The following is a 26,597-nucleotide window of genomic DNA, read 5'->3' on the forward strand; positions in this document are numbered from 1 at the left end:
AAAGAAAGAAAAGAAAAGAAATTTCCATTTCTTCAATAAGTATTTAGGTTTAACTTTGAACATATAGCCATAATTTTACTTTTAGTTTTAGAGTTAATTGGAATTTTTGCATAGATTCTTATGGTCACTGCCATCACTTTCCTTTTTTAATTCCCTAGCACTAATGGTAAGTCCCCAAATACAGCAATTGAGGCCATCATAGTTAGCAGAGGGACCTTAAATCAGGCCAGAAAGAGCTTAGGAAACTCCTGGTTTTTAAAAATACTTGTAGAGGAATTCAAGTTAAAGATCACAAACCTGAGCACTTGTGTTTATTCTTTTTGCTCTGGTAGATCCTACTAAAGTTATAGTAAAAATGTAAAAGAGAGAAATACAGTGAAAAGAAAGTAGAGAAGAGCCATCAGTGAATGAAAGATTTCAAAAATTTTCTAGGGGAGAGAACAGAGAAGAGTGTTCATGACAGAAACAAGTCACAACTTCATTTTCTGTTTTGCGCATGTGTGCACCTCAGATCACACATCACAGTAACACGTTGTAAAATCATTTATCAACATTAGAAAATACAAGAGAAAATATCAGAGAATGTCTTGTAGGATCAGTACTATTTAGTGACATTCTTGTTTCATATATTTATTTTTATGTATGTGTGTATACTTGATTATTTGTAAAACATTTTAAAAAACTGTAGCAGTTAAAACAGAATTATCTTCTGCCTTATAGAAGGTCTGGCTTGTCTTGCCCCCCTCCCCCCAGAATCCTAGAGAGGTGTAGAATTTGAATATGCAAGGTGTGAAATAGAGAGTAGGGAATGAGATACTTTGGGAGAATGCAGATAAAGGAGTTAATTGCAGTTTTTCCATTCCGGCCAATCACCAAACCTTAGGGCCAAGTTGGGGTAGGGAAACAGAGTTGCTACTTTTTTTTCCCCCCTCTAAAGAATTAAATGACTTTGGAGTAATGACCTTTGCATTCCGGAAGTTAAAGTTTCCTCTTTGAGACAACTAGATAATCACTTAATTACCCTAAAGAAAAACTTGTCAGTCACCAAAGTCTAGACATGCTCATAGAGCTCCCAATTAATCTGTTTATGGCCTTATTCTTAAATATTAATGAGGATTCAGGAATCCTCAGACAGTTGAGGAATGCCTTCAACATGAAAAAAATACAGTGAAAAACAAAAACTTCGAAAGAAAATAAAAAATAAAGAAAAATATAAAATCTATAATGTGTATTTTCAGAGAGAGTTAAGATGGTATGTGTAACATCAAAACATCAACATATCATGCTGTGTGAATGGAATAATGAGATACCAAAAATGAGTCTGTTTAAATTAAGGAAATCTAATGATGGTTAAAATTTAAAGTTCTGTAGGAGGAAATTTGGAGGGTAAAGTTGGAGAAATAATCCAGGATGTAAAACAGTACCAAAGAGAAGGAATGTGTCAGAGGAAAAAAAAAAATGATATGGTGCCTTTATGCAGGAGGTTCATTATCTAACTAGTTGGAGTTCCAGAAAAAGAACTTAAAGAAAATATATTGGAGGAAAATTTTAAAGAAAAAATAAAAGAATTTTCCAGAACTGAAAGTCATGAACTTCCAGACTGAAAGAACTCAAGAAGTGCTTAGGACAGTAAATATAAGAGATACTCTGTTAATTACACCATTTGTGATTTCAAAATACCAAGAATGAAAAAACAGATTTGAACATCTTGTAGAGAGGAAAAACTAGGTTACCTACAAAGGAACAAACATCAAGTTGGTATCAGTCTTCATACAACTCATACAACTAACAATGGGTGGTAGACTATAATGAATCATTGTCTTGAAAAATTTGAGGAGAAATTATTTTCAGTGTAGGATTTTATACTCATCCAAACTGTAAGTGAAGTGTGAGAGTTAGAAAGAACATTTTCAGGTATGTAAGGATGTAGAAGATTGACTTGTTGACATACCCTTTCTTTTAGGAAGTTATTAGAGAATGTATTCCAGAAAATGACAGTGGATCTAGAAAATAGTGGTTTTTTTACTTGAGATAGAGGGAAGAGAAGTCCTAGGATCACTGTTGAGTAGTAGGTCTCATAGATCACCTTGAAAAGGTAATATTCAGTAAAACTGGAGATTTGAGAGTAATCTTGAGAATTTAGAACCATTTAAGGTAGTGATAAAAAAAAAAAGGCAAGAAAATAAAAAGGGAATTAGATACTCCAGGAAAATTAAAAATAATCTGAACAGGAAAAAAAAACAGAATTATAGCAGACTACTTCAATATGTACTGAGTGTTATTTACATAGTTTTCTTTTTTTTTTTTTAAAGATTTTATTTATTTAACAGAGAAAGACACAGCAAGAGAGGGAACACAAGCAGAGGGAGTGGGAGAGGGAGAAGCAGGCTTCCCGCAGAGCAGGGAGCCTGATGCGGGGCTCGATCCTAGGATCCTGGGATCATGACCTGAGCTAAAGGCAGACGCTTAACGACTTAGTTTTCTTAATGTAAATGATGTTTACTGACTTTAAACTTTATAGAGTACAAAAATAATTACAGAACAGAAGGAAATTATTAACCATTCAATATAAGATTATTTGATGGAAGTTACAAGTTGAAAGTGAAGAATAAGGGCACTAAAAAATATCCTTCGATTCTTACTTTACAAAACAGAGTATCAGTAGTACATGAAACCATAAATAAATGTGTAAGTAAAGTTATAAAGATCAATAATAGAAGAAATAATAACTAATGGGAATGTGGAATTGGTTGTGTGAGGAATTAAATTCTCTTCTCCCACAGCAGAAAATCAAGAGGTAATATTTAAAATTGGTAAATAAAGAAATACTGACAAAGCTTATTATCAACAGCTATTAAAAATTTTGAAAGTTGTTAATTCTAGGGCATTGGACTAGTGAGAGAGAAGACTGAATTCTTTCTGTACAGTTAGCATTTTTAAATCTTGAAGATGTATTAATTTCATATATATGAAGTATATGGTTTTTTTGCTTTATGTATGTATATAAAATTTAAAAGAGTACATGTACATTGTGTTTCTTTAAAAGTTTATTTGTAGATATTTAAAATTATATGAGAACTGTGTGAGGTGATGGATATGTTAACTAGCTTGATTATGGTGATAATTTCACTGTGTATATGTATATCAAAACATCAAGTTGTATACCTTAAATATATATAATTTCTGTTTGTCAATTATACCCCAATGAAGCTGAAAAAAAAAATTGTAGGAGGAAAGAGTTTAGAATATAACCTTACAGATTTGTAAGAGCAGTGCAGTGTAAAGAAAACTATATTATTTAAAAATGTATATTTCTTTTATTTATTTTTTTTTTATGATGCCCAAATGAATATGGGAGATGTATTAGGACTTTCTGATTATAATTGACAAACGTACTCAAACTAGCTTAAGCAAAAAAAGAAGGGTGTAGGGGGATTTATTAGATGACTACACCATGGAAAAGCAAGGACTAGAACTAGTTTCAGGATTTTCTGAATCCAGAGAATAAAATATCATCTAGAACTGTTCTCCCCCTTTCTGTCTTCCCTTTTTTGTCTTCATTCACTCAGGGCGCCTGACAGTTCTGCAATTAAGCTTAGTTTATTAACCAAGAGAGAAGAACCTCCCCCCACCCATTTGTAATCCTCAAAATATTTTTGGGAACTTGAGCCCAGCCAACTTATGTGCCTCCTGCTTTGACTAATAGTTGTGTTTAGGAGAGTATAGTAAGAATTTTGGCTCAGTCTGATGATCAGCTCACCATGGCTGGGGGAACGAGGATACTACATTTAGAGGCCAATCAGAACCATAGAAATGTTGGAGGGGTAAGCAAGTTCCCTCAAGAAGCAAATGAGGGAGTGTGAAAGAGAGCTGCTAGGTAAACAAACATAACAGATGTCCACTACAAAGAATAATTTTATGTGTCATTTTGAAAACTACTGAAACAGTTTTAGTTATTTTCTACTGATTTCTGAGGAAAAGAAAATAAGTATCAAAAGAAATACATTATTTGTAAGCAAAAAGTATTATTCTTGTTTCAGTGCCTGTTTGGATTTTTCCCCCACCTTTCACCTATATAATCTTTGTTAACATTCGTGTTATAATGGGAAATGCTTTTAAGGTTTTCAGAAGTACTTTTTTTTTTTTAATTTAACTCATTTGTTAGTTTCTGTTTCATTGCTTGCTATCTTTTTTACTACTGCTAATGAAAAAAATAATGTATTAAGCAGAAGCAAATTTTTGCACAGTGTTAGGCAAAAGAAAGTAAACTATCTTAGTGGTTTGTCAAAGAGTAATGTTTCTTATAAGGAAAACTTCCTGCATTATTTGAGTTTACTTTAACAGAAAAGTTAATTGTATTTTTAATACCAGAAGAAAAATGAGGAAATAGCAACATGGTGATACTATTAAAAGACTAAAGAGTCTGTAACAGTGTTCAGTTTATTTTAATAAATATATAAACCAGAAAATTCTTCTAATTCCATAATCATTCATTCATTCATTCAGTGAATCTCTTGTGCTTGGTCCTAGGCTAAAATAGAAAATAAGAGAGATAAGTCCTTGTTCTCAAAGACCTTACAAAGCTAAAACATATTAAATAAGCAGTCACAGTATTATGTAATTATAATTATGAAAGAATTACAGGGTACCATGAGAGAGTATAACAGGGGACTTGGTCTTGGAGGTCAGGGAAAATTTGCTGGTGAGCTAACACTTGAGCTGAGCTCTGAATGAATGATAACAGTTATTTAGATGAAGGAGCAGAAGAGCCTCCCAGGGATGGCAAATAGAATGTGCAAGGTGACTGGATAGGATGTCAGGATATTAATGGATTTCATTATAATTCATACCTGTTTGTTGAATTCTTGTTTGTGGTCCATATCATGTACTTAACGTTTCTTACTCACTTGACATACTAAAAAATTATAGGTGAGCTGAAGAGTTAAGTAATATCTATGAGATTTTGTTTTATATAAATATATATATAAGTATATATATATACATAATATATGTTAAACATATAAGTTACTTTATTCTGTGGCAGTATTATCTGGTCCATATGTCCACCTTCATAAAAGCCTGTTCCATCTTGTAAATTATACATATGTGAAGATGTGCCTTCTATAGACTGGGAGACTACAAAAACTACAGTTTTGTGAAGGTCTTTACAGGGAAGGAAGGTGGATTCTGTTTTTATTCATACTTGAGTTTGTTTTTTTTTTTTAATTTTGTGGCAGTGAATATAATCATGTAGAGAATTGTCTTAAATTGACTAATTATGATTTTACCTAGGTTGACTCGTTTAGTAAGTGTATTTTCTAAAGAAATGAAGATTTAGCTGTGTGTGTATGTATGTATGTATTTTCACTAAAAAGGACTTCAGGTTAAATCTCTTCTATAGATAAGAAAACTTAGGCCTGAGAAGTGTAGGGGACTTTTGCAAGTCTGAGTTAAGTGTTTTTTGTCTTGTTTTGTTTTGTTTCCTATTGTTTTCTTGTTTTAGATTGGTTAAACACTGATTTCTGTTTTACAGAGCCAAACACCCTGAAATTAAGTGGATCTTTAGGCAGAGAACTTAGACTTCACCAGTTTTATATAAAATAAAAGCAAACTTTAATGCTGCCTTTCCAGCCACCTTTAGCCTAACAGAAAGTAAATGTTCATAGATTTTAGCATTCCACACAGGGTTCCATGATGGACAGTACCTATTTGCCTGGCAGCCGTTTAAGGTCCACAAAGATCTATATGATCCACTGGAGAGGGAACTAGTTCAGCTAGTAGTACTTATTATGTGTAGTGGCAAATACTAAAAATGTATACCCTAATATGCCAAATTGCCTAGAAGAAAAGACCAAAAGGCCGTCTCTTTCATGGAATTAAATGGGTATAATCAGTGTCTTATTTAGATTGGGTAGACATTCATGTGTTAGGCCACACATGTAATGATAGATCAGTAACCCTTTCTGACTATGTTGCTAAATGGAATTACATTTTAAACATATTTTGTACCTAACTTCTATTCAACCAAGTTTTATTTGGTTGTATTTATAACTTAGGTCTAGGCTTCAACTAACTTAGGAAATAGCTTACAAATTAAAGGAAGAAAGGATAATTATAAAGGGCTGTTTTTGGGGTGGGGCCAGGCCCCACTAAAGGTGTATGTCTTATGGCCCCAATCTGTATGTCCTTTCTCTGCAACATGTAGCACTTACTGCTTCTTGATTTTTTAATTTTTTGACCAACACTTATTCAAAACCTTCTCTAATTTTATATCTATTATCTTTACTAATCATTTGTGGCAGGTGATCTCATTTATTTTACAGAGAAATCTAGGCTGTCTAGCCTGCTATTTCTTTGTTTTCTCTCTTTAAAGAAATGATTTCTGGAGCGCCTGGCTGGCTCAGTTGGTAGAGGATGTGACTCAGTCTCAGGGTCATGAGTTCAAGCCCCACATTGGGCATGGAGCCTACTTAAACCTTAATTAATTAATTTAAAAAAAGAAATGATTTCCTTTTCGAGGCAATTGGTGATCTTAATTTAATTCCCATATTAAATTCTCTCCGCATTGCTTTGTTTTTCTTTACCATTAAATTAGAATATTTTGTTTTCAGGATTTGTTGTAGCTAAAGTCAACATTAGACAAACCTGCATGCATTTGTTTATACTGGCTATGTTTAGAAACTCAGCATTTCATTTGGTGCTAGTAATGCCTAGAATTTTTTTCCTTATAATTTTGGCCTTTATTGTTCCATTTGTTAATTTTGGGGTGAAGCAATTGAGACTTCATTTTATTGGCATTTAATAGTCATTTTATTGGCAAAGAGATAGAGAGGGATTATTAAGTGGTATATTTGTGTTGACAGAGATGAAAAGTGATCAGGTGATGACATACTCTATTCCCATCCATGTTGATATATATCAGAACCTAGAGGTATATACATGCATAGTTTTATAAAATGGTATTTACTGCTTTTCTAATATAATTGAAGGAAGGCTTGATAATTCTTGGTCAGTGGAGATACACAAAAACTAGAGTGAAAAAGCAGTAGACTAAAAGCTGTTACTATTTTCACTGCTATTAGGAAGATTATTCTTTAGAAGAAGATGTATAGAGTCATTATGAATTGTGTAAATACATGTTTGAATTTTTCTGAATTTGAATGTCTTTATTTTGGGCTAAGCCAGATTCCTGAAAAACTACAGATTTGAACCTTTTAACTTTTCCTCCCTTCCTCCTAATAGCTTTGGTTTGTAGAACTGGACCACAACATCATACTGTCAGCTTTCACTGTGGAATAAAACAAGAAGAAGAAAAAAAAAAGAAATGCTTCTGAAATTGTTGAAAAGATGACAGAGTTTTGCCCATTGCTCCTTATACAGAAATCTTAAAAACATTCTCTTAGATGCACCTAAATTACATAAAAGCAAATATTAAGAGATCTAAAGGGACAAATAGACAGTAATATAATGTAGGAAACTTTAATATCCCACTTTCATCAATGGTTAGATCATGCAGATAAAAAATAAGGAAACATTGGCTTTAAACAACACATTAGACCTGACGGACTAAACAGACATATACAGAATATTCTATCCAAAAGAAACAGAATATACCTTCTTTTCATGTGCATGGGATAGATCATTTATTAGGCCACAAAAAGGTCTTAATATGTTTAAGAAGAATGAAATTGTATTAAGCATCTTTTCTGACCACAGAGGTATAAAAACAAATCAATTACAAGAAGAAAACTGGAAAAACTACCAATATGTGAAGATTAAACAGCATTCTATTGAACAAATGGGTCAAAAAAGAAGTCAAAGAGAAACCAAAAAATACCTTGAGACAAATGAAAATAGATATATGTACAACATACCAAAACTTACAGGATGCAGCAAAAGCAGTGCTAAAAGGGAAGTTCATAAAGATAAATGCCTACTTTAGGAAGCAAGAAAGAGCTCAAATAAATAACCTAACTGTACATTGCAAGGAACTAGGAAAAAAAGAACAAATGAAGCCCAAAGTTGATAGAAGGAAATAAATAACAAAGATCAGAATGGAAATGAGAGACTAACCAAAAGAAAAGATCGATGAAACTAAGAGCTGATTCTTTGAAAAGAGAAGCAAAATTGAGAAACCTTTATCTAGATTCATCAACAAAAAAAGAAGACTCAAAATCAGAAATGAAAGAGAAGATAGACAAGTGATACCAGAAATACAAAGGATAAGAGACTACTGTGAACAGTTACACATCAACAAATTTGACAACCTAGAAGAAACAGATAAATTCCTAGAAGCGCATGATCTACCAGACTGCATCATGAAGAAATAGAAATCTGAACAGACTAATTACTAGAAAGGAGATTGAATCAGTAATCAGAAACCTCCCAACAAACAAAAGTCCAGGACCAGACGACTTCACTGGTGAATTCCATCCAATATTCAAAAAAGAATTAATATCAAACTCCTTCAAAAAACTGAAGAGGCGGGAACACTTCCAAACTCATTTTACAAGGCCAGCATTACCTGGATACCAAAACCAGAAAGGGATACCACAATGAAAGAAAAATTACAGGTCAGTATCCCTGAGGAGCATAGTTACAAAAATAGTCAACAAAATATCAGCAAACTGAATACAACAGCCTATTAAAAGGATCACACACCATGATTAAGTGGGGTTTTTTTCCCCAGGGGATGCAAGGATGGTTCAAGCATTCACAAATCAATGTGATATAGTGCATTAATAAAATAAAGGGTAAAAATCATTATGATTCTCTCAATAGATGCAGAAAATCATTTAAGAAAATTGAATATCCATTTATGATAAAAACTCTCAACGAAGTGGGTATAAGGGAACATACATCAACATCATAAAGGCCACATATATCACAAGCCCATAGCCAACTCATACTCAGTGGTGAAAAGCTGAACGTTTTCCCTTTAATAAGACAAGGATGCCCATTCTTGCCACTTTCATTCACATAGTAGTGGAAGTCTTTGCCAGAGCAATCATGCAAAAAAAAAAAAAAAAAGTCATCCAAATCAGAAAAGAAGTAAAACTGTCTCTGTTGGCAGATGATGTGATATTATGCATAGGAAACTATGAAGAAAACTGTTAGAACTAATAAAAAAAGTTAATAAATTTGCAAGATGCAAAATCAGTGTACAAAAATGTTGCATTTCTGTGTACTAATAATGAACTGACAGAGAAATGAAGAAAACAGTCTTATTTACAACTGTATCAAAAAATAAAATATCTAGAAATAAATTTGATCAAGGAAGTGAAAGACCTGTACACTGAAAACTATGTGGCACTAATGAAAAGAAATTGAAGAAGACACAAATAAATGGAAAGATATTCCATACTCATGGATTGGAAGAATTAATGTTGTTAAAATGTTCGTACCACCCAAAGCAATCTACAGATTCAGTGCAGTCTCTATCAAAAATCCAACGGCATTTTTCACAGAAATAGAACAAATAATTCCTACGATTTGAATGTAACAAAGGAAGAACAAAGCTGGAGGCATCATATGACCTGAATTCAAACTATGTTACAAAGTTGTAGGAATCAAAACAGTATGGTATTAGCATAGAAACAGACACATAGATTAACATAACAGAATAGAGAGCCCAAAAATAAATTCACGCATATGTGGTCAGTTAATTTATATCAAAGGAGTCAAGAATATATATTGGGGAATGGACCGTCTCTTTAGTAAATGGTGCTGGGAAAACTGGATAGCCACATGCAAAGGAATGGAACTAGACCATGTCTTACACCATACACAAAAATCAACTCAAAATGGGTTGAAGACTTGAACTTAAGACTTGAAACCATAAAACTCCCAGAAGAAAACATAGGTGATAAGGTCCTTGACATTAGTCTTGGCAGTGAAATTTTTGGATTTGACACCCAAAGCAAAGGCATCAAAAGCACAATAAACAAGGGGGCTTACATCAAACTAAAAAGCTTGTGCACAGCAAAGGAAACCATCAACAAAATGAAAAGCAGCCTACTAGATGGGAGAAAATGTTTGCAAATCATACATCTGATGAGGTGGTTAATATCCCAAAGATACAAAGAACTCCTGTAACTCAATAGTAAAAACCCAAACAATCTAATTAAAAAATGGTCAGAAGATCTGAATGGACATTTTCCCAAATAAGATATGCAGTTGGCCAACAGGTATATGAAGAGGTGCTCATCACTAATAATCAGGGAAATGCAAATCAAATCACAGTGAGTTACCACCTCACACCTGTTAGAATGGCTAGTATCAAAAATACAGGAAATAATGTGTTGGCAAGGATGTGAGAAAATGGAAACCTTGTGCCCTGTTGGTGGGAATGTAAATTGTTGCAGCCACTATGAAAAAAGGTGGGGAGTACCTCAAAGAATTGAAAGTAGAACTATTATATAATCCAATAATTCTTCTGGGTATTTATCCAAAGAAAACAAAACCATTATCTTGCAAAGATACTGTTACTCCTATGTTCATTATAGTATTATTTACAATAGCTAAGACATGGAAAGAACCTCAGCACCCATCGATGGATAAATGGGTAAAGAAAATGTGATACATCCCTCTCACATAAAATGTGTATATATCTCATATATATATATCACAAAAAAGAAGGTATCACGTTATTTGTGACAACATGGTGGACCTTGAAGGCATTTTCCTAAGTGAAAGAAGTTAGAGAAAGGGTGTTGAGTTTAATAAGTTCTTTATAGATTTTGGATACTAGCCCTCTATCTGATAAGACATTTGTAAATATCTTCTCCCATTCTGTAGGCTGTCTTTTGGTTTTGTCAACTGTTTCATTTGCTGCCAGCAGTGTAAGAGTACCTGTTTCCCTATACCTTTGTCAATACTTGTGTTTTAAAATTTTTTTAATTATGACAGTTGTCAAACCTATTCAAAAGTAGAAGGAATAGTATAATGAACTGCCCTATCCATCACCAGCTTCAACATTTATCAGCATATCAATTTTGTTTTCTCTGTACATCCCCACTCCTTACCCACTTCTAGGTTTGTTTTTTTTTTAATTTACAGCTTTATTGAGGTAAAAATTTTGTATTATTTGTGCTTTGCAGGTGTATACTTTGATAATTTTTAGTAAGTGTGTAGAGTTGTGCAGCTATCATCACAATCCAGTTTACATTTTCATCACACCGAAAAGCTCCCTCATGCTCATTTACAGCCAATCCCCAGTCCCTCCTCAGCCCAAGGCAACCCCTGATCTATTTTCTATCTCAATAGAGTTGTTAATTCTGGACATTCCATACAAACAATATATAACACAATATATAGGCTTTTAGATATGATTTCTTTTAATTAAAATAATGTTTTTGAGGTTCATCCATGTTGTAACACTTACCAGGAGCTCATTCCTTTTTGTTCTGAATAGTATTCCATTATATGGATATAGTACATTTTGTTTATGCATTCAGCAATTAATGGATATTTGGATTGTTTCCAATTTTTGGCTTTGAACGTTTGTGTATTATTTTTTTTTTTTTAAAGATTTTATTTATTTATTTGGCAGAGAGAGACACAGTGAGAGCAGGATCACAAGCAGGGGGAGAGGGAGAAACAGGCTTCCCGCGGAGCAGGGAGCCCGATGCGGGGCTCGATCCCAGGACCCCGGGATCATGACCTGAGCCGAAGGCAGACGCTTAACGACTGAGCCACCCAGGCGCCCTGAACGTTTGTGTATTATTAAGTCTTGTATGGACAAATGTTTTTATTTCTCTTGAGTAGCTACCTAGGAATGGATGTTATATGTTATGTTTAACATTTGTTCAACACAGAACTGCCAAACTGTGTCCAAAGTAACTATACCATTTGAAGTTCTAACCAGCTGTCGGGGAGGGTGGGGTTTAGTTTCTCCGCATCACTAACATTTTTTATATTATTTGTCTTTTTTATAATAGCCATTCTAGTAGTTATGTGATGGTATCTCATTTTGGCTTTAATATGCATTTCCTCAGTGCTGTTGATGGCAACCATCTTTTTGTACTTGCTATAGCATGTCTTCTTTTTTTTTTTTTTTTTTTTTGCATGTCTTCTTTTGGTAATGTATCTATTCAAATCTTCTGCTCATTTTTCAGTTGGATTGTTTGCCTTATTGAGTTGTAGGACTTTTTTTAATATATTCTGTTTATACATTCAGTATCAGATAAGTGATTAGTAAATACTTCTACTCTAGCCTCTCTTCATTTTCTTATTGGTATCTTTTGAAGTTTATTCCTGATTTTAAGAAATTTGATTGTAATTTGCCTTGTGTAGTTTCCTTTATGTTTCTTGATCTTAAGCTTCTTGGGTCTTTGGACTTAAAATTTTAACCAAATTTGGGAAATTTTATAAAAATAAAAAGATTTTTATTTTTGAGTAATCTTTATACCCAACGTGGGGCTCAAACCACAGTCCTGAGATCAAGAATTGCATGCTCTACTGACTGAGCCAGCCAAGCACCCTCAAAAATTATTTTAGAAAGCATCATTATGTTTTCTTAAGGGATGACACTTGAAGAGAATCCACAAATGACCCACAGTTTACTGATGGTTCTGTTCATTTTTATCAGTTCCTTTCTTTTCTTTTGGTGTGTTTTATTTTAATAATGCTCTCTCTTGTTTTCACTGATGTTATCTTCTGCAGTATCTGATTTGACATTAATCCCATGTAATGTATTTTTCATCTCAGATATTGTATTTTTTGATGTATAAAAGTTTTATTTGGGTCGTTTATATCTTTCTTAATGTGGTTATTCTTAGGAGTTGGCAAACTATGGCCCATGGGTCAAATGCTGCCCATGCCCTCCCCCCTTTTAATATGGTTTCCAAGCTAAGAATAGTCTTTGTATTTTTAAAGATTTATTTATTTTATTATTTATTTAATTTATTTTTAAAGATTTTATTTATTTATTTGGCAAAGAGAGAACAGGGAGCACAAGCAGTGGGAGAGGGAGAAACAGACCCCCTGTCGAGCAGGGAGCCCGATGCGGGACTCCATCCCAGGGCCCTGGGATCATGACCTGAGCCAAAGGCAGTCGCTTAACCAACTGAGCCACCCAGGTGCCCTAAGATTTATTTTATTTGAGAGAGAGAGAGAGCGAGCACGCAGAGGGAGGGGCAGAAGGAGAGGGAGAAAAAGAATCTAAAGCAGACTCTCTGTTAACCATGCAGCCAGACTCGGGGCTTGATGTCATGACCTCCCAAACCTAAAATATCTGGTAACCCAGCCTCCACCCTAAATATAACAGTAGAGGAGGGGCACCTTGGTGGCTCAGTCAGTTAAGCGTCTGCCTTCAGCTCAGGTCATGATCCCAGGGTCCTGGGATCAAGCCCTGTGTCAGGCTCCCTGCTCAGTGGAGAGCCAGCTTCTCCCTCTCTGCTGCTCCCTCCCTGCTTGTGCTCTCTCTCTCTCTCTCTGTCAAATAAATAAAATCTTTAAAAAAACAGTAAAGGAATTTGAAACTGGTGGTACACTGAAGGTCGTGATAGCAACAACATAACTCAAACCCACTTAATTCATGACTAGATTTACTTAAATTTCCATAATAAAGGTCTAATGGAAGAAAAGGCATGTCTATCCCCTGGTATAAATACTATTAACATCAGTCTATGCTGTTGTATATCATGAAATCCAGCTTTCAGCTAAAAATTATTGACACTATCAAGAGAAAATCAATTAGAAGAACTAAATTCAGGTATAAATGCTTTAGTGGAAAAGGTTGATAACATGGTTAAACATTGGGGATTTTAGCAGAGAGATGGGACACTTTAAGAAAGATTCAAATGGAAATGCTGGAAATGGAAAACACAGTAATAGATGATGAATGCCTTTGGTGGGCGTATCAGTAGAGTTGACATAGTTGAAGAAAGAATGAACGAACTTGAATATAAGTCAATAGAAATTACCCAGACTAAAAGTAAAAGAGAAAAAGAGAAGAAAAAACAGAGCACTTAAAAAAGAGCTTTAGGGAAATATGAAACTGTATAATATATGTCTACTAGAATCCTAGAAGGAGAAGAAAAATGAGGCTGAAGAAATACTGCTAAAGTGATGGCCATGAGTTTTCCAACTATAAAGAAAGACATCCAACCACAGATCCAGGAAACTCAGGAGCAGGATAATTTCAAACATATACACCCTGACCTACCACCTAGATCACCTAGATCCATCACATTCAAACTCTGAAAATCAGAGAGGAAATCTTAAAGGCCACCAGAGTAAGGCATTACCTAATTTAGAAGATTACAGAAATACAGCAGACATCTCAGAAACCATGCCAGTCAGAACACAGTGAAGTGACATCTTTAAAGTGCTGAAAGAAAAAAAATAATAATAACTCTCCAACCGGAAGGAAATTAAAGATGTTTTCGGGGAATCAGAAGCTGAAATTACTCATTCCCAGAAGATGTGGACTACAAAAGATACCATACTAATATGATGCCAGACAGAAAATCTACTCAAAGAAATGAAGAGAGCTGGTAATGATAAAAACTGAAGATAAATATAAAATAGAATTTTCTTGTTTTTAATCACTGTGAAACATAACTGCCTAAAGCAGAAGTTGGCAAATACTGTTTTAAAGGGCCAGGTTTTTTTAGACCTGCAGACTGTAGGGTGTTGTAACTACTCAACTCTGCTCTTGTAGCACCAAGGCAGCCATAGACAATACACAAATGAATGCATGTAGCTGTGTCTCAATAAAACTTTTACAAAAACTGGCAGCCAGCCTATGGGTCATATTTTCTAAATGCTGAGATTACAACAAGAATTATAGTGAAGCACTGTTGGTTTATACCATATTTAAAATGAAAATGAAAATGAATGACAAGAATAGCACAAAGATTCTTATACTAAAGCAGCATAGTATTTGAAGGCATGCCGGGATTTGTTAAAGATATATATTGTAAATTCTAGGGTAATCACTAAAAACATTGAATACAGAGGTGGATATATTAAGCCCAAGTGGAGATAAAATGGAATTATAAAGTTAGTTAATCCAAAAATAGGTGGAAGAAGAGGTCAAGTGCAATAGTGAACCAGATAGATCAAATAGAAAATAGCTATTAAGAGAATAGGTTTTAATCTAAGCACATCAAAAATTATATTACATGTAAATGGTCTAAACCTATTAAAAAAGACAAAAGTTGGTTAGTTGGATAGAAAAACAAGATCCACTAACATATATAACCATACCCCTATGCCCTTTTTATGTAAACAGATACACACTTTTTTTTTTCTTAACTTAATATTATATCTTAGAGAGTACTCTTTGGAGATAAAGATTTAGTCCAAGTCCCTGTTTATACCTCATAGTATTCTATTGTATAGATGTGCCAACTTATTCCGTCATATCTGCTAATGATATATATTTGTATTGTTTCTATTATTTTCCTATTATAAATAGTGCTATGATTAATATCCTTTTGCATGCATTTTTTTGTTTTTGCCAGTAGATTTTTAGGGTGGGTTCCTAGAATCAAAGAATGAATAGATATGTAATTTTGCTAAGTAGGCCAAAGTTTTCTTTATAACAGCTCATACCATCTTGCATTCTCACCCACAAAATTAGTCCTTGTTTACATTCAACTTTACCAATTTTGTGTTATCAGACTTTTGATTTTTTTGCTAATCTAACAGAGGAGTAATGGCATTTTAGTGTATTTTAAAAAAAAGATTTATTTATTTATTTTAGAGAGAGAGAGAGCACAAGCAGGAGGGGCAGAGAGGGAGGGAGAGAGAATTCTTAGCAAACTCCATGCTGAGTGCAGAGCCCGATGCAGGGCCCCATCTTATGACCCTGAGATCAGGACCTGAGCCAAAATCAAGAGTTGGATGCTCAACCAACTGTACCACCCAGACACCCTTCAATGTAGTTTTAATTTGTATTTTTAATATGTATTTTCCTTTCTTTTCTTTTTTTTTTTTTAAGATTTTTTATTTATTTGAGAGAGCAAGAGAGCAAGAATGGAGGGAGGAACAGAGGGAGAGGGACAAGCAGACTCCACGCTGAGCAGAGCCTGACATGGGGCTCCATCTCACAACCCTGAGATCATGAGCTGAGCCAAAACCAAGAGTTGAGGGCTTAACCAACTGAGCCACCCAGGCGCCCCTTAATTTATATTTTTCTTATTGTGAGTGAAGTTGAACATTTTTTGCATATCCTTACAAACCATTATTTTTTCATTCATCTTTTGATTTTGCTTATTTTGTTCGTATTTTTAGACATTTTAAAATGTAATTAAAATTTGTCAGTATTCCTCTGTTGCTCTTGCATCTTGAATCATAGTTAAGAATGATTTAAAGAAAAATGATTTGTCTATAACCAGGTTATATGGGATTTTTTCCTGATATTTGTAATGTCTAATTTTTTATATTTAAGTTTTTGATCCACTTTGAATTTTTTCTTGTTTGGAACCTAGAGTGAATCAGTTTTGTCTTATAACATTTGACTATCCAATACAAAGAAGTCAACTTTTTCCCTACTGATTTGAGATGCTGCTTTTGTCATATATGCACTTTTCACATCAGTTGGTCTATTTTGGGATTTTTCATTTCATTAGGCTATTTTTTCATCTGCCAATACAATGGTGGTTCAATTATAGAGGCTTTACAAAATGTTTTAATATTGGCTTGCTCCTTTTCATTGCTCTGTTTCATGGTTTTTCTAGATATTCAGCTTTCTAGATAATCAACTCTCCTACCTCCACAAAAACTTGCAAGTACTTTTATTTGTATGTAAATTTTAAATTACCTTCCTCCAGTCTAAGGACACTGGAACAATAATCCTAAAATTTCTCCTTCCAACTTAAATGCTATTTATGTCATGTGTTTTTGCTGTATTTTAAAGCCCAGATGAGATTATTTCTTCATGAAGGGTGTCAAAATTTGTAGCCTATATATTCACTAATTTGCATCTTAGATCCTTCTTGCTAATTTAATTTCCTATCTATTTGAAAACAGTTTCTATTTTTCTGTGGTTGTTTATACATTGTTTTTTTTTTTTTTTGTATTTGATGTTTTATAGTTTACTGTGATTAGCTAGGTTTAGACTTATTTTTATTAATCCTTAATGGGGTTTCCTGGGCTTCCTAGATCTGAGGGTTGGTATTTTTCATCAATTATGAAAAAGTCTTACCTTGTTTTTGTCTTTACCTCATCTCTCTCTCTCTTTTTTTTTTTGTGCAAGTATAATTAGACATCTTAGACATGTACACTCCACTCCCTGTATCTCCAGTTCTTGCTTGTGTTTTCTGTTTGTCTTTCACTGTTGTATTCTATATTAGTAAGTGGATTTCTTGAATTTGGATAGTTAATAAGCATCATACTTCAGTGGAATTTTCCTATGGTGGATAAATACACAAATTCACATTCTTGTATTTCAGGGTGAAAATTACCTATATGCTACAGAGACCCAAAAAAAGAATAGTAATTCTCGTTGTAACTACCAAACAATCTACTATGTGTGTCTTATTTTAAGGAAGTCTGATACTTTATTACCATTTGTAATACATGAGAAAATATAGTCTGACTTCCAAGAATCCTGATGGCGGTGTGTAGTTTGTTTCATAAATAGGGACTGTACCAGTACTCTACTTATTTAAACTTGCATAACTCATAGCAATATACTGATTGATGCAAGTCAAGTAAGTATGATTATATATGGTATAATTTTTTAAATTCAAAGGCATGCTATTTATCATGTATATGTCCCACTATAAATAATTTGTTTTTATAGAAGTCATTTTAAGTAATTCTATTTTGAATAAATATTTCAATTTATGTAAATGAACTTTAGTTAACTCATAACTTGGACTAAGGTTAATTATAAATTGATTAGTATATCGACTGGTAATATTAAATATTGTATTAAATATACATTATACAAACATTAAACATTATATTAAACATATTCAAAATTAAAAACTGATATAAACATACACTAATAAATTTTTAAAAAACCCTTTGATGAATTTAGTCAGATATCTTAAAAAGCTTCATAATGTAAGTGAAGAAAAATTGATGTCTTATGTTTCAACAAAATTGACAGTACACAGCAGAGAAGAACAAATCTATGAAGATCTGTGTTTCCTCTTAGATTATTGAAGGAGGAACTTTGATGGCAATGTTAATAATAAAAATTAACAGTACTTTTATTATTAGCAAGCATCAGTAGCACAACCAGGGATTGATTGTTCTAAGTGCTTTACAAAAGGTAGTTATTATTTCTGTTTTATAAACAAATAAACTGAGGCATAGAGCTATTAAGTGACTTGCCCAGGGTTACATATCAAGAAAGTGGTGGAGCTGAGATTGAAACCCAAACACTGTGGCTGTAGACCATGGGTGAGTAAAGGGCCAGACAGTAAATATTTCAGGCTTAGCTCTTAAGGTTTCTGTTACCACTACTCAGTTCTGTCATTGTAGTGTGCAGGCAGCCATAGCCAATATATAAATGGATGGGTATGGTTGTTTTCTTATAATATCTCATTTATTGACAGGATATTTGAATTTCAGATCATTTTTACCTGTCACGAAAAGTTATTCCAGGTTTTTCTTCTCTTCTTCTTCTTCTTCTTCTTCTTTTAACAATTTAAATATGGCTAACTATTCTTATCATGCATTATTCAACAGGCTATCATTGGGTCAGATTTAGCCTGTGGATAGTAGTCTGCCAGCCCTGCTCTAGATTGCTACATATATTTTGGGGGTCCTACTTTGTTCTAGTCTGGACTCACCCTCCATCATAGAGTTTTCTTCCATGAGGGCTAGGTCACTTGATCTCTATAAACATTTAGTTGATCCTTTATACCAGTCAATAGGAAATACAACAGGTTTGGAGCCTGAAGTTTCTACTTCTATATATAATCTAGATTTTTCCCCTAGTGATTTCACTACCACATAAATACTTGTTTACTTCCCTGAAACCCTAAGACAGAGCTAGCTAGATTTGTTTTTATTTACTCTTTTGTTTTTATTTACTCTTACTTTGCATGTAGTTTTAACATTTTAATATCATTATCATGGAGTTGGGCCTTGTTATTGAGGTAGCCGATAGTGGGGCCTGCACAGATCTCTGTCTTTTGTTATGTTGGCTCCCCTTTCATTTTCACATAATTCAGACATATAATTCTGCATATTTTGTTGGATTTTGTACAAGGTCACATGCGTCTGCATACTCAGATCTAAATAACTCCATAGCACATTTTATTTCTACTAAAAACCTTTGCTATCTCTCTCCCTCTTTTAATACAGTTAATTGCCCTACTAGTCAATACTATCTACTCAACATAATGATGCAATCCCTTTCCCTTCTACTTAGTGCAAACTTAATGCCGCTGTTTCAACAGGTTATAATATATACGTAAAGTACAATACTATGATAGTACAGAATCAGCTATATATTTGGAGAGAAGGAAGGGAATTTTAGACCAGATTCCTATGTAAAATTGTGTAAATAGGTCTTGAGGAAGCAAAATAGATCCAAAGACCATAAGAGCATATGAGTTAAGGAAATGGGGAGAAGCTGTGATTGGAGAGCATGAAATTTCTGATAAAAGTTATGTGTGTAAATATAGTTTTGAATCAGACATAAAAGTTTTTATATCAAGATAAGGAATTTGTATTTCCTGCTGTAGATTAATGATCTCAAATATCTACATAGAATGGGAAGGGAATGTTAGTAAAAAAATCAGTTAAGCAGCTAGTATGTTGGAGAGGTGGACGGAGACTGGCAAATTGGAAAGGAGGTTCATGTTCTGTCTAAAGGTAGTAGCTGCTCAGCTTATTTTGTCATAGAGAGATGCAAACCCTGTGTTATAGGGGTTCCTGTTTCATAGGAGCTCAGAGAAATCTAGATTTAGTCTGAAGTAGCAAAGTTTTTAAGTATTAGCAACTAAAATATTTTTTAAAAATATTTTATCCATACAAAATAAGTGTGTCCTCTGAATGTCTTTGCTTTTAGATGGTACAATCCAAACAGCAGTTTGTAAAGTCTGTTAAGTAGTCAAATCATTCTGTGTTTTAGGATGATAACAATGGCGGCAACTATATTAAACATGTACTTATGAGTGAGTGAGTGTGGAATAGCATAGGAAAGGTCTATTAGAAATTTAAAGATGATGTAGATGTGAATTAATGGTATAGGGATAGAGAAGATTCCAGGGGTACATTGATGGGGCTTTTTTCATATTCATCAATAGTAAAATAAATAATTGCAAAAGGGTTAATAATGACAGTTCTTTACATTTCTGGCCCCCAAATTCTGTTTTACTTACGTGGAGTCGACTGCTTTTACCAGTTTGTTGCATATCCCTCTAGATACTTTGACAATATGCATTGGTATTCATGTGCCCTCTATCCCCTCCCTCCCTTCACACAAATGATAATGTAACTAATATATTTCTGCATCTTTTCTTAACAGTATATCTTGGAATTTTCCCCTTGTCTATTCATATAGATTTAAGTGTATTCTCACTAATATTCTCATTAACATTTGTATTATATTTCATTGTATAGGTGTATTGTAATTCATTTTCCCAGCCCCCTGTGGTAGACATTTAGTATGTTTCTGTTCTTTTGCTGTTACAAATCATTTGTGGATGCATATCCCTATATAGTCTTTGAGCTAATGTGTGTATATTTGGCTGATTTAGTTCTATAAGTGGAATTGCTAAGTCAAATGATTATGTGCATATTGTAAATTTTCTGATGACTATTACTGTGTTGCCCTTTAAAAGAGGTAGTACCTCTTACCATACCTCCAACAAGATACCAGAGCTTATTTCTCTACATCAGAGCCATCGTAGAAATATGTCAGCATTTTCATTCCTATCATAAATATGATAGGAAAGGTATTTCATCTTCATAAATTTTTACTTCTTTGAGTAAAGTAGAACATCTTTTCATATTTGAAAAAAAATTCACTTGTGTTTCTTTTCTGTGAGGTAGTCCTCTTCCAGTGTTTTACCAGGTTGTTAACTTTTTCTTCAGGGGTGTCTGGGTTGCTCATTGGGTTGTGTATGGCTCTTGATCTTAGCTCAGGTCTTGATCTCAGGGTCATGAGTTCAAGCCCTGCATTGGGCTCCACACCCAGGGTGGATCCTACTTTAAAAAAAAAAAAAAAATTGTTTAAGGTTTTTAATTAAGGAAATCAACAAAGATTCTTTATGTATCATTTTCTTTGATTACTTTTATATATTTTGGTCTGTTGACATTTAAAAATTGTTTTTAACTACTTTAAGTAATTAAAGTTTTATAAAATACGTTATGGGGCATGGTTATTTAGAAGTATTTAATTATTGTGTAATACTTGGGTCTTTTATATAATTTTTTTAAAACTACATAGTCTCATAGTTATGTTTGCATTCTAAAAACTTCATTCTTAGAGATTAATTTGGATTAAAGGCAAAAAATGATTAAAAAATACAGCTTTGGGTATTCCTAGTTGAGGATCTTGTAGGTGAATTAAAATCTAAAGATTCTGTGGTATTTGTCATTTGCTCTACTTTAGGACTGCTAAGTAATATTAAATAATTTTCATAGTTTTTCATGCTCATGATTAGGAAATAAGTCCTATTTCTTCCTATATGAAATTATGAATTTATAAAGACACATAAAGTATTTAGTTACAATATTTTCCAAAAACAATTATTTAAAAAGGAACCACAGACTTTTGGGCTGTCTGTCATGAGTGGGAAAATCAAGGTAAGCCCAGAGTTTGAGAACCCATGTATCGTTTATTAGATACCTAATTGGTGATACTACTATAACATAAATGTTGGCTGAGAGTTTCACAGTGACTCTCTAATTTTCTTATACTTTTGTGTTAATTTTACCCATCCTTTATATCCATCTGAAGAAAATTAGTTTTTGAATTTTCTAAGGGGCCCATTTTATAAGGGTGAAGCTGGACCCATTTTAAATCATCTTGACACATGTAGCAAAATTTTTGCCACCTGGTATACCACTGCGTTTTTTTGTTTGTTTGCTTGTTTGTTTGGGTTTTTTTTGCATTGTGAACACTGGTAGGCATGAGTAATGTAATTGTTCATTCTATAGTTCTAGAACTTCAGACGAGATCGGGCGCGTTCAGGGTGGTATGGCCGTAGACTAGAACTTCAGTATATTTCTTTGTATTTTCTTTGAAGACACTTCTATTAAAATTTTACTGAAAACGTAACATGAATCTTAAATGATCAATGTAATGATTCAAATCTGGCCATTTTAAAACTAAATATCTGATATTACATAGCTTTTATCTCGAGAATATTTTAAATTGGGGCAAAAAAAAATTAAAGAAGCAATGAAAGTTATTCACTTATTCTTTCTAGGAGCTTCTTTGAGTTGCTGCTGTTCTTTGGAAGAGATGAGTTTTATGAAGAGCCCTTAAAGGATATTCTTGGATCATTCCAGGTAAACAGTTTACTCATTCACATTTTGTCTACATTTAACACATGCCTTATTCTCCCCCTAAAAATGATATATTGATTGTTTATTGCTTTTAGGTTTTTATATTTACTAAGATGGCAATGGTTAGGATCCTATATATTTTACTAGCAGAAAAATAAGGTTCTTAAAATTAACTTTTAGCTATATTACTAAAAGCAGTTCAAATTAACATTCCAGTTCCACATTTGCTAGACGAGAGCTTGCTGCTACCACCCTTGTAGATTCCTAAGCACATCTTGCACATATACTCACACTTTTTATTGCGATAGGCTTTGGTTTCAAAGCTCCATGTAGAACTCAAGAAGGACTCTTCTTGCCTAGCCTAAAAGCAGGCTGTCTGTCCCATGTCACTTATTCCCCTTGGCTATATCCTGATTTTCTCATTTATTTTCTCAATAGCCTTCCCAAGATAGGAAGCAATTTTTTTTTTTTTGGCATGTGCTATATGAGAGGAGAAAGTAAATCCAGAAGGGAATGACAAAGATCCAAAGATCTGTAGACGCAAGAACATTTGATCATTTGATCTTTTTACCATTTGCTTGGGAAGCAGTACCTAGTACTATGGCTCACTAATATGTCCTTGTCATCTCATCATTATTCTCTAGGGTGGAATAAAGGAAGATGTACTTTGAGCTCCCTCTAGGGGTAAAGTGTTCAGACATCTTACATTTATTCCTATTATGTGTTATTAAGAGAGGCTTATGGTCAACCAGGAGTGTTGCTGTCCATCTTAAGGAAGGAGATCAGCATAGTAACAGAAACGTCATGCATTGCTTTCTCTCATCTGGAATTTTTATTTTGTATTTATTGAAAGAGATCTTTTAGACTGAATTAAAATAGATTTTTATGATTTCTCACTCTGGTGCATACATAGACATAGGAAAATTAGAAGCAGACTTAATTGGCTAAGATATATCTAGAACTTCTTCACATTTAGAATCTGACTCTAGATTTGTTTTTCCACTCAGTCACTGTCTGTTTTTCTATACCATTTTGTCTTCAGTGGCATCAAAAGGTAGCATTTCCTAAAATAGTTGATAAAAGAGCTAAAAGCCATTGGCACTGGGCTTTTAAAAGCTTAAGCTTTTTTTTTTTTTTTAAAGATTTTATTTATTTATTTGACAGAGACAGAGATAGCGAGAGCAGGAACACAAGCAGGGGGAGTGGGAGAGGGAGAAACAGGCTTCCTGCTTCCTCCCAGGAAACAGGGAGCCTAATGTGGGACTCGATCCCAGGACCCTGGGATCATGACCTGAGCCGAAGGCAGACGTTTAAAAACTGAGCCACCCAGGCGCCCAAAGCTTAAACTGGTTTTATGGGTCTGTTTAACCAGCCAGCTTTTGACTCCTGCTTCAGAGTATTGTTAAATTACATTAATTGCCCTGTGCCCTCCCCATACCATTTGCCTCCCACAAGTTAAAAGAGTGCTCTGCTAGTCTCTTGGATTTTATTCGGAGTCACCAATATACCTTTGTGCAAGTTTTCATGCTGTCTCTTCGAATGTCCATGGAGACAGAATGACAACTACATTGTGATCATTACCAGGCTGGCTTGGATTCTAAGATAGCGTTGACTATAAAACATACTCTGATTTTAGAGTTGTAAAAATAGGAAAAAAAATGCATCTTAGAATCAGTAAAACCAGGTATATTATGTAAAACATTCTACTTGCTTACATTTTTTTTTAAATTTATTTATTTATTTATTCGTAATCTCTACACCCTTTGTGGGGCTTGAACTCATGACCCCGAGATCAAGAGTCCTGTGCTTTTCCAACTGAACCAGCCAGGTGCCCCATTATGGAGCTTACACTCTAATTAAAATCTATATTCAGAAAACTTTGTAATTTTCCATTACATTTTTCTTTGACACTTGTATTCTTGGCATTCCATTTTTGAATTTTTACTAGGCAAATATTTATTAAGTCTCCAGTATATGCTAGGCACTAAGCTCTGGCAAAAACAGTAGTAAGCAAAACCAAAAGAACCCTCCTATTGTGGAGTTTAATTCTAGTAAAAAGACAGAAAGACAATAAATCAAATCTTTGTAAATTTAAGAGTATTTTAGAAAGTGACAAATGACTCACAGGAAAATGAAGCAGGCCAAGGAGCTAGGGAGTGCTGGCCTGGTGGTATTGGGGAAAGAAATTTCAGTTTTAAATGAGATAGTCAGGAAATGCCTCATGAAGATGTTAACTGAGCACTGATAATGGGAACCACTGAAGTGTTTGTAGAGTAGATGAGAGACGATATTTGAATTATGTTTTAAATGTGTGAAATCATAACATCTGTGAAGGGATAAAAATTTCTTTTTTCTTTTTTTTTTTTTTGAGCAGGGTTTCCATTCAGTTTTCAAAATAATTCCTCAGGGAAGAGTTCTTGGTTTTGTACCCTTTACTATCTTCTGCTCAATTTCTAAAGCCCAACCCTCCTTTTGTTCTCTTTTGTTTTTAAAATCTCTCTGCCACTTCTGCCACTTTTGTTGCTATGGCTTCTTCCTACTTCCAACTTCTTTCTTCCTACTCTGAATTTTCTCAAGCCTCTAACTCCTGCCTCCTAGGAGAGATTTCACCACCTTTCGTCCTCCATTTTCTGAACTGAGCTGCTGCTATTTGGTGCTTTCAGGCCTGTGCCCTTAGGGACCCACAAAGGGCCAACATGTAGTCCATCATGTACACTTCCCTAAACTCTTGCATTTGCTAAGCTTTGTAAATTCCCCAGGCTTTTGACTTATCTTTGATAGTCCAGTGATAATCCCAATGTCACTTTTTGGAATGTTTTTATATTTTCTAATGCAAACCCTGTTTCCCCAAGTGGTTCATTACTATTCATCTTTCTTTTTTTTTTAAAGATTTTATTTATTTATTTGAGAGACTGAATGAGAGAGAGAAAGAGCACATGAGAGGGGGGAGGGTCAGAGGGAGAAGCAGACTCCTTGCTGAGCAGGGAGCCTGATGCGGGACTCGATCCTGGGACTCCAGGATCATGACCTGAGCCGAAGGCAGTCGCTTAACCAACTGAGCCACCCAGGCACCCACTATTCATCTTTCATAAAGATTTGTACCAGCTTAAGATCTTGCCTTTTCTCCTCTACCATAAGTAGGACGAAATTAATGTTGCTCATACTTTAATGTACCTGGGAATCTTGTTAAAACGCAGATATTGATTCAGTAGTTCTGGGGTGGGGGCCTGAGAGTCTACATTTCTATCAAGCTCAGAAGTGATGGCTATGGTGCTTGTCCCTGGACCACAATTTGAGTTAACAAGGGATTAACTTTCTTTGCTGGATTTGAGTTAATTATCCCTCCTTTCGGCGTGTGGGCTCTGAAGTCCTCCTACCTGGATTTCTGTTTTCACAGTAAGACCAAAATCTGGCCCTTAAGTTTATTCTTAAGTTACTCTTTTCTTCAATGAATTTCTGATCTCCTAAAATCTGAGCTGCTCAAGTAGAAATTTTAAATCTTGTTATTGACTGACTGTAATTTTTCCTCTACCTTATTCTGAGAGGAAATTTCATTCTTCGAGCCAGATGTTCTATTTGCTGGCTTCTAAAAGCTTGCTTTCTTAATTTTTGTCTTTCAATAATTTTTCTTTACCTCAAAAAAAGATGACGACACATTTCTTATATGATGAGCCTACCTCATTATTATTTTTAATCTGTTCATTGGTAAGCTTTCCATAGGCTTGTGATTGAATTCATACACTGGGTCTCCAAAACCCATTAATGTAATTAAATTTAGATTCCCAATGAAATGATAAAAATAACAAGAGAACAAAATTCCTTATGAATGTTGGAAACTAGGATCAGGATCTATATCACGCCCTCAGGGATGAATCCATCTCAAGTGATAGGCCAAACAATACTTGATTAACGGAATGTGATTAAATAGGGGAAAGAGAGGGAAGGCCTTCCAAATGCTATCCAGTAATGCCCCCTACCCCTATCAGCTTGTAACGGTGGGGACTGGAAAAAATTCCAGATGGTGGGGCATTAGGTGTATGGCCAATCTCATTCTTGTTGGTGCTTCTTGAAAGTGCACCAGGTGTGCCTTCAAGCCCAAGGAACAGGAATACTGATATGACTAAGCTCTCAGTATTAAAAATGGGATGTATGGCTCTTCATGAAAGCAT

General features: G+C 34.2%; 1 protein-coding gene across 1 annotated transcript in view; it reads left to right on the forward strand.

The window, feature by feature from the left end:
- Positions 1-26,597, forward strand: part of ZNF654 (zinc finger protein 654) — an 84,256-nt gene that overhangs the window by 25,511 nt on the left and 32,148 nt on the right. The window contains exon 3 of the mRNA XM_021689414.2: positions 22,350-22,431. Within this exon, the coding sequence (XP_021545089.1) occupies positions 22,350-22,431 (82 nt within the window). The remainder of the gene's footprint in view (positions 1-22,349; positions 22,432-26,597) is intronic.

This window comes from Neomonachus schauinslandi, chromosome 1 (assembly GCF_002201575.2).
Source record: "Neomonachus schauinslandi chromosome 1, ASM220157v2, whole genome shotgun sequence".
In the NCBI taxonomy this organism is placed as follows: domain Eukaryota; kingdom Metazoa; phylum Chordata; class Mammalia; order Carnivora; family Phocidae; genus Neomonachus; species Neomonachus schauinslandi.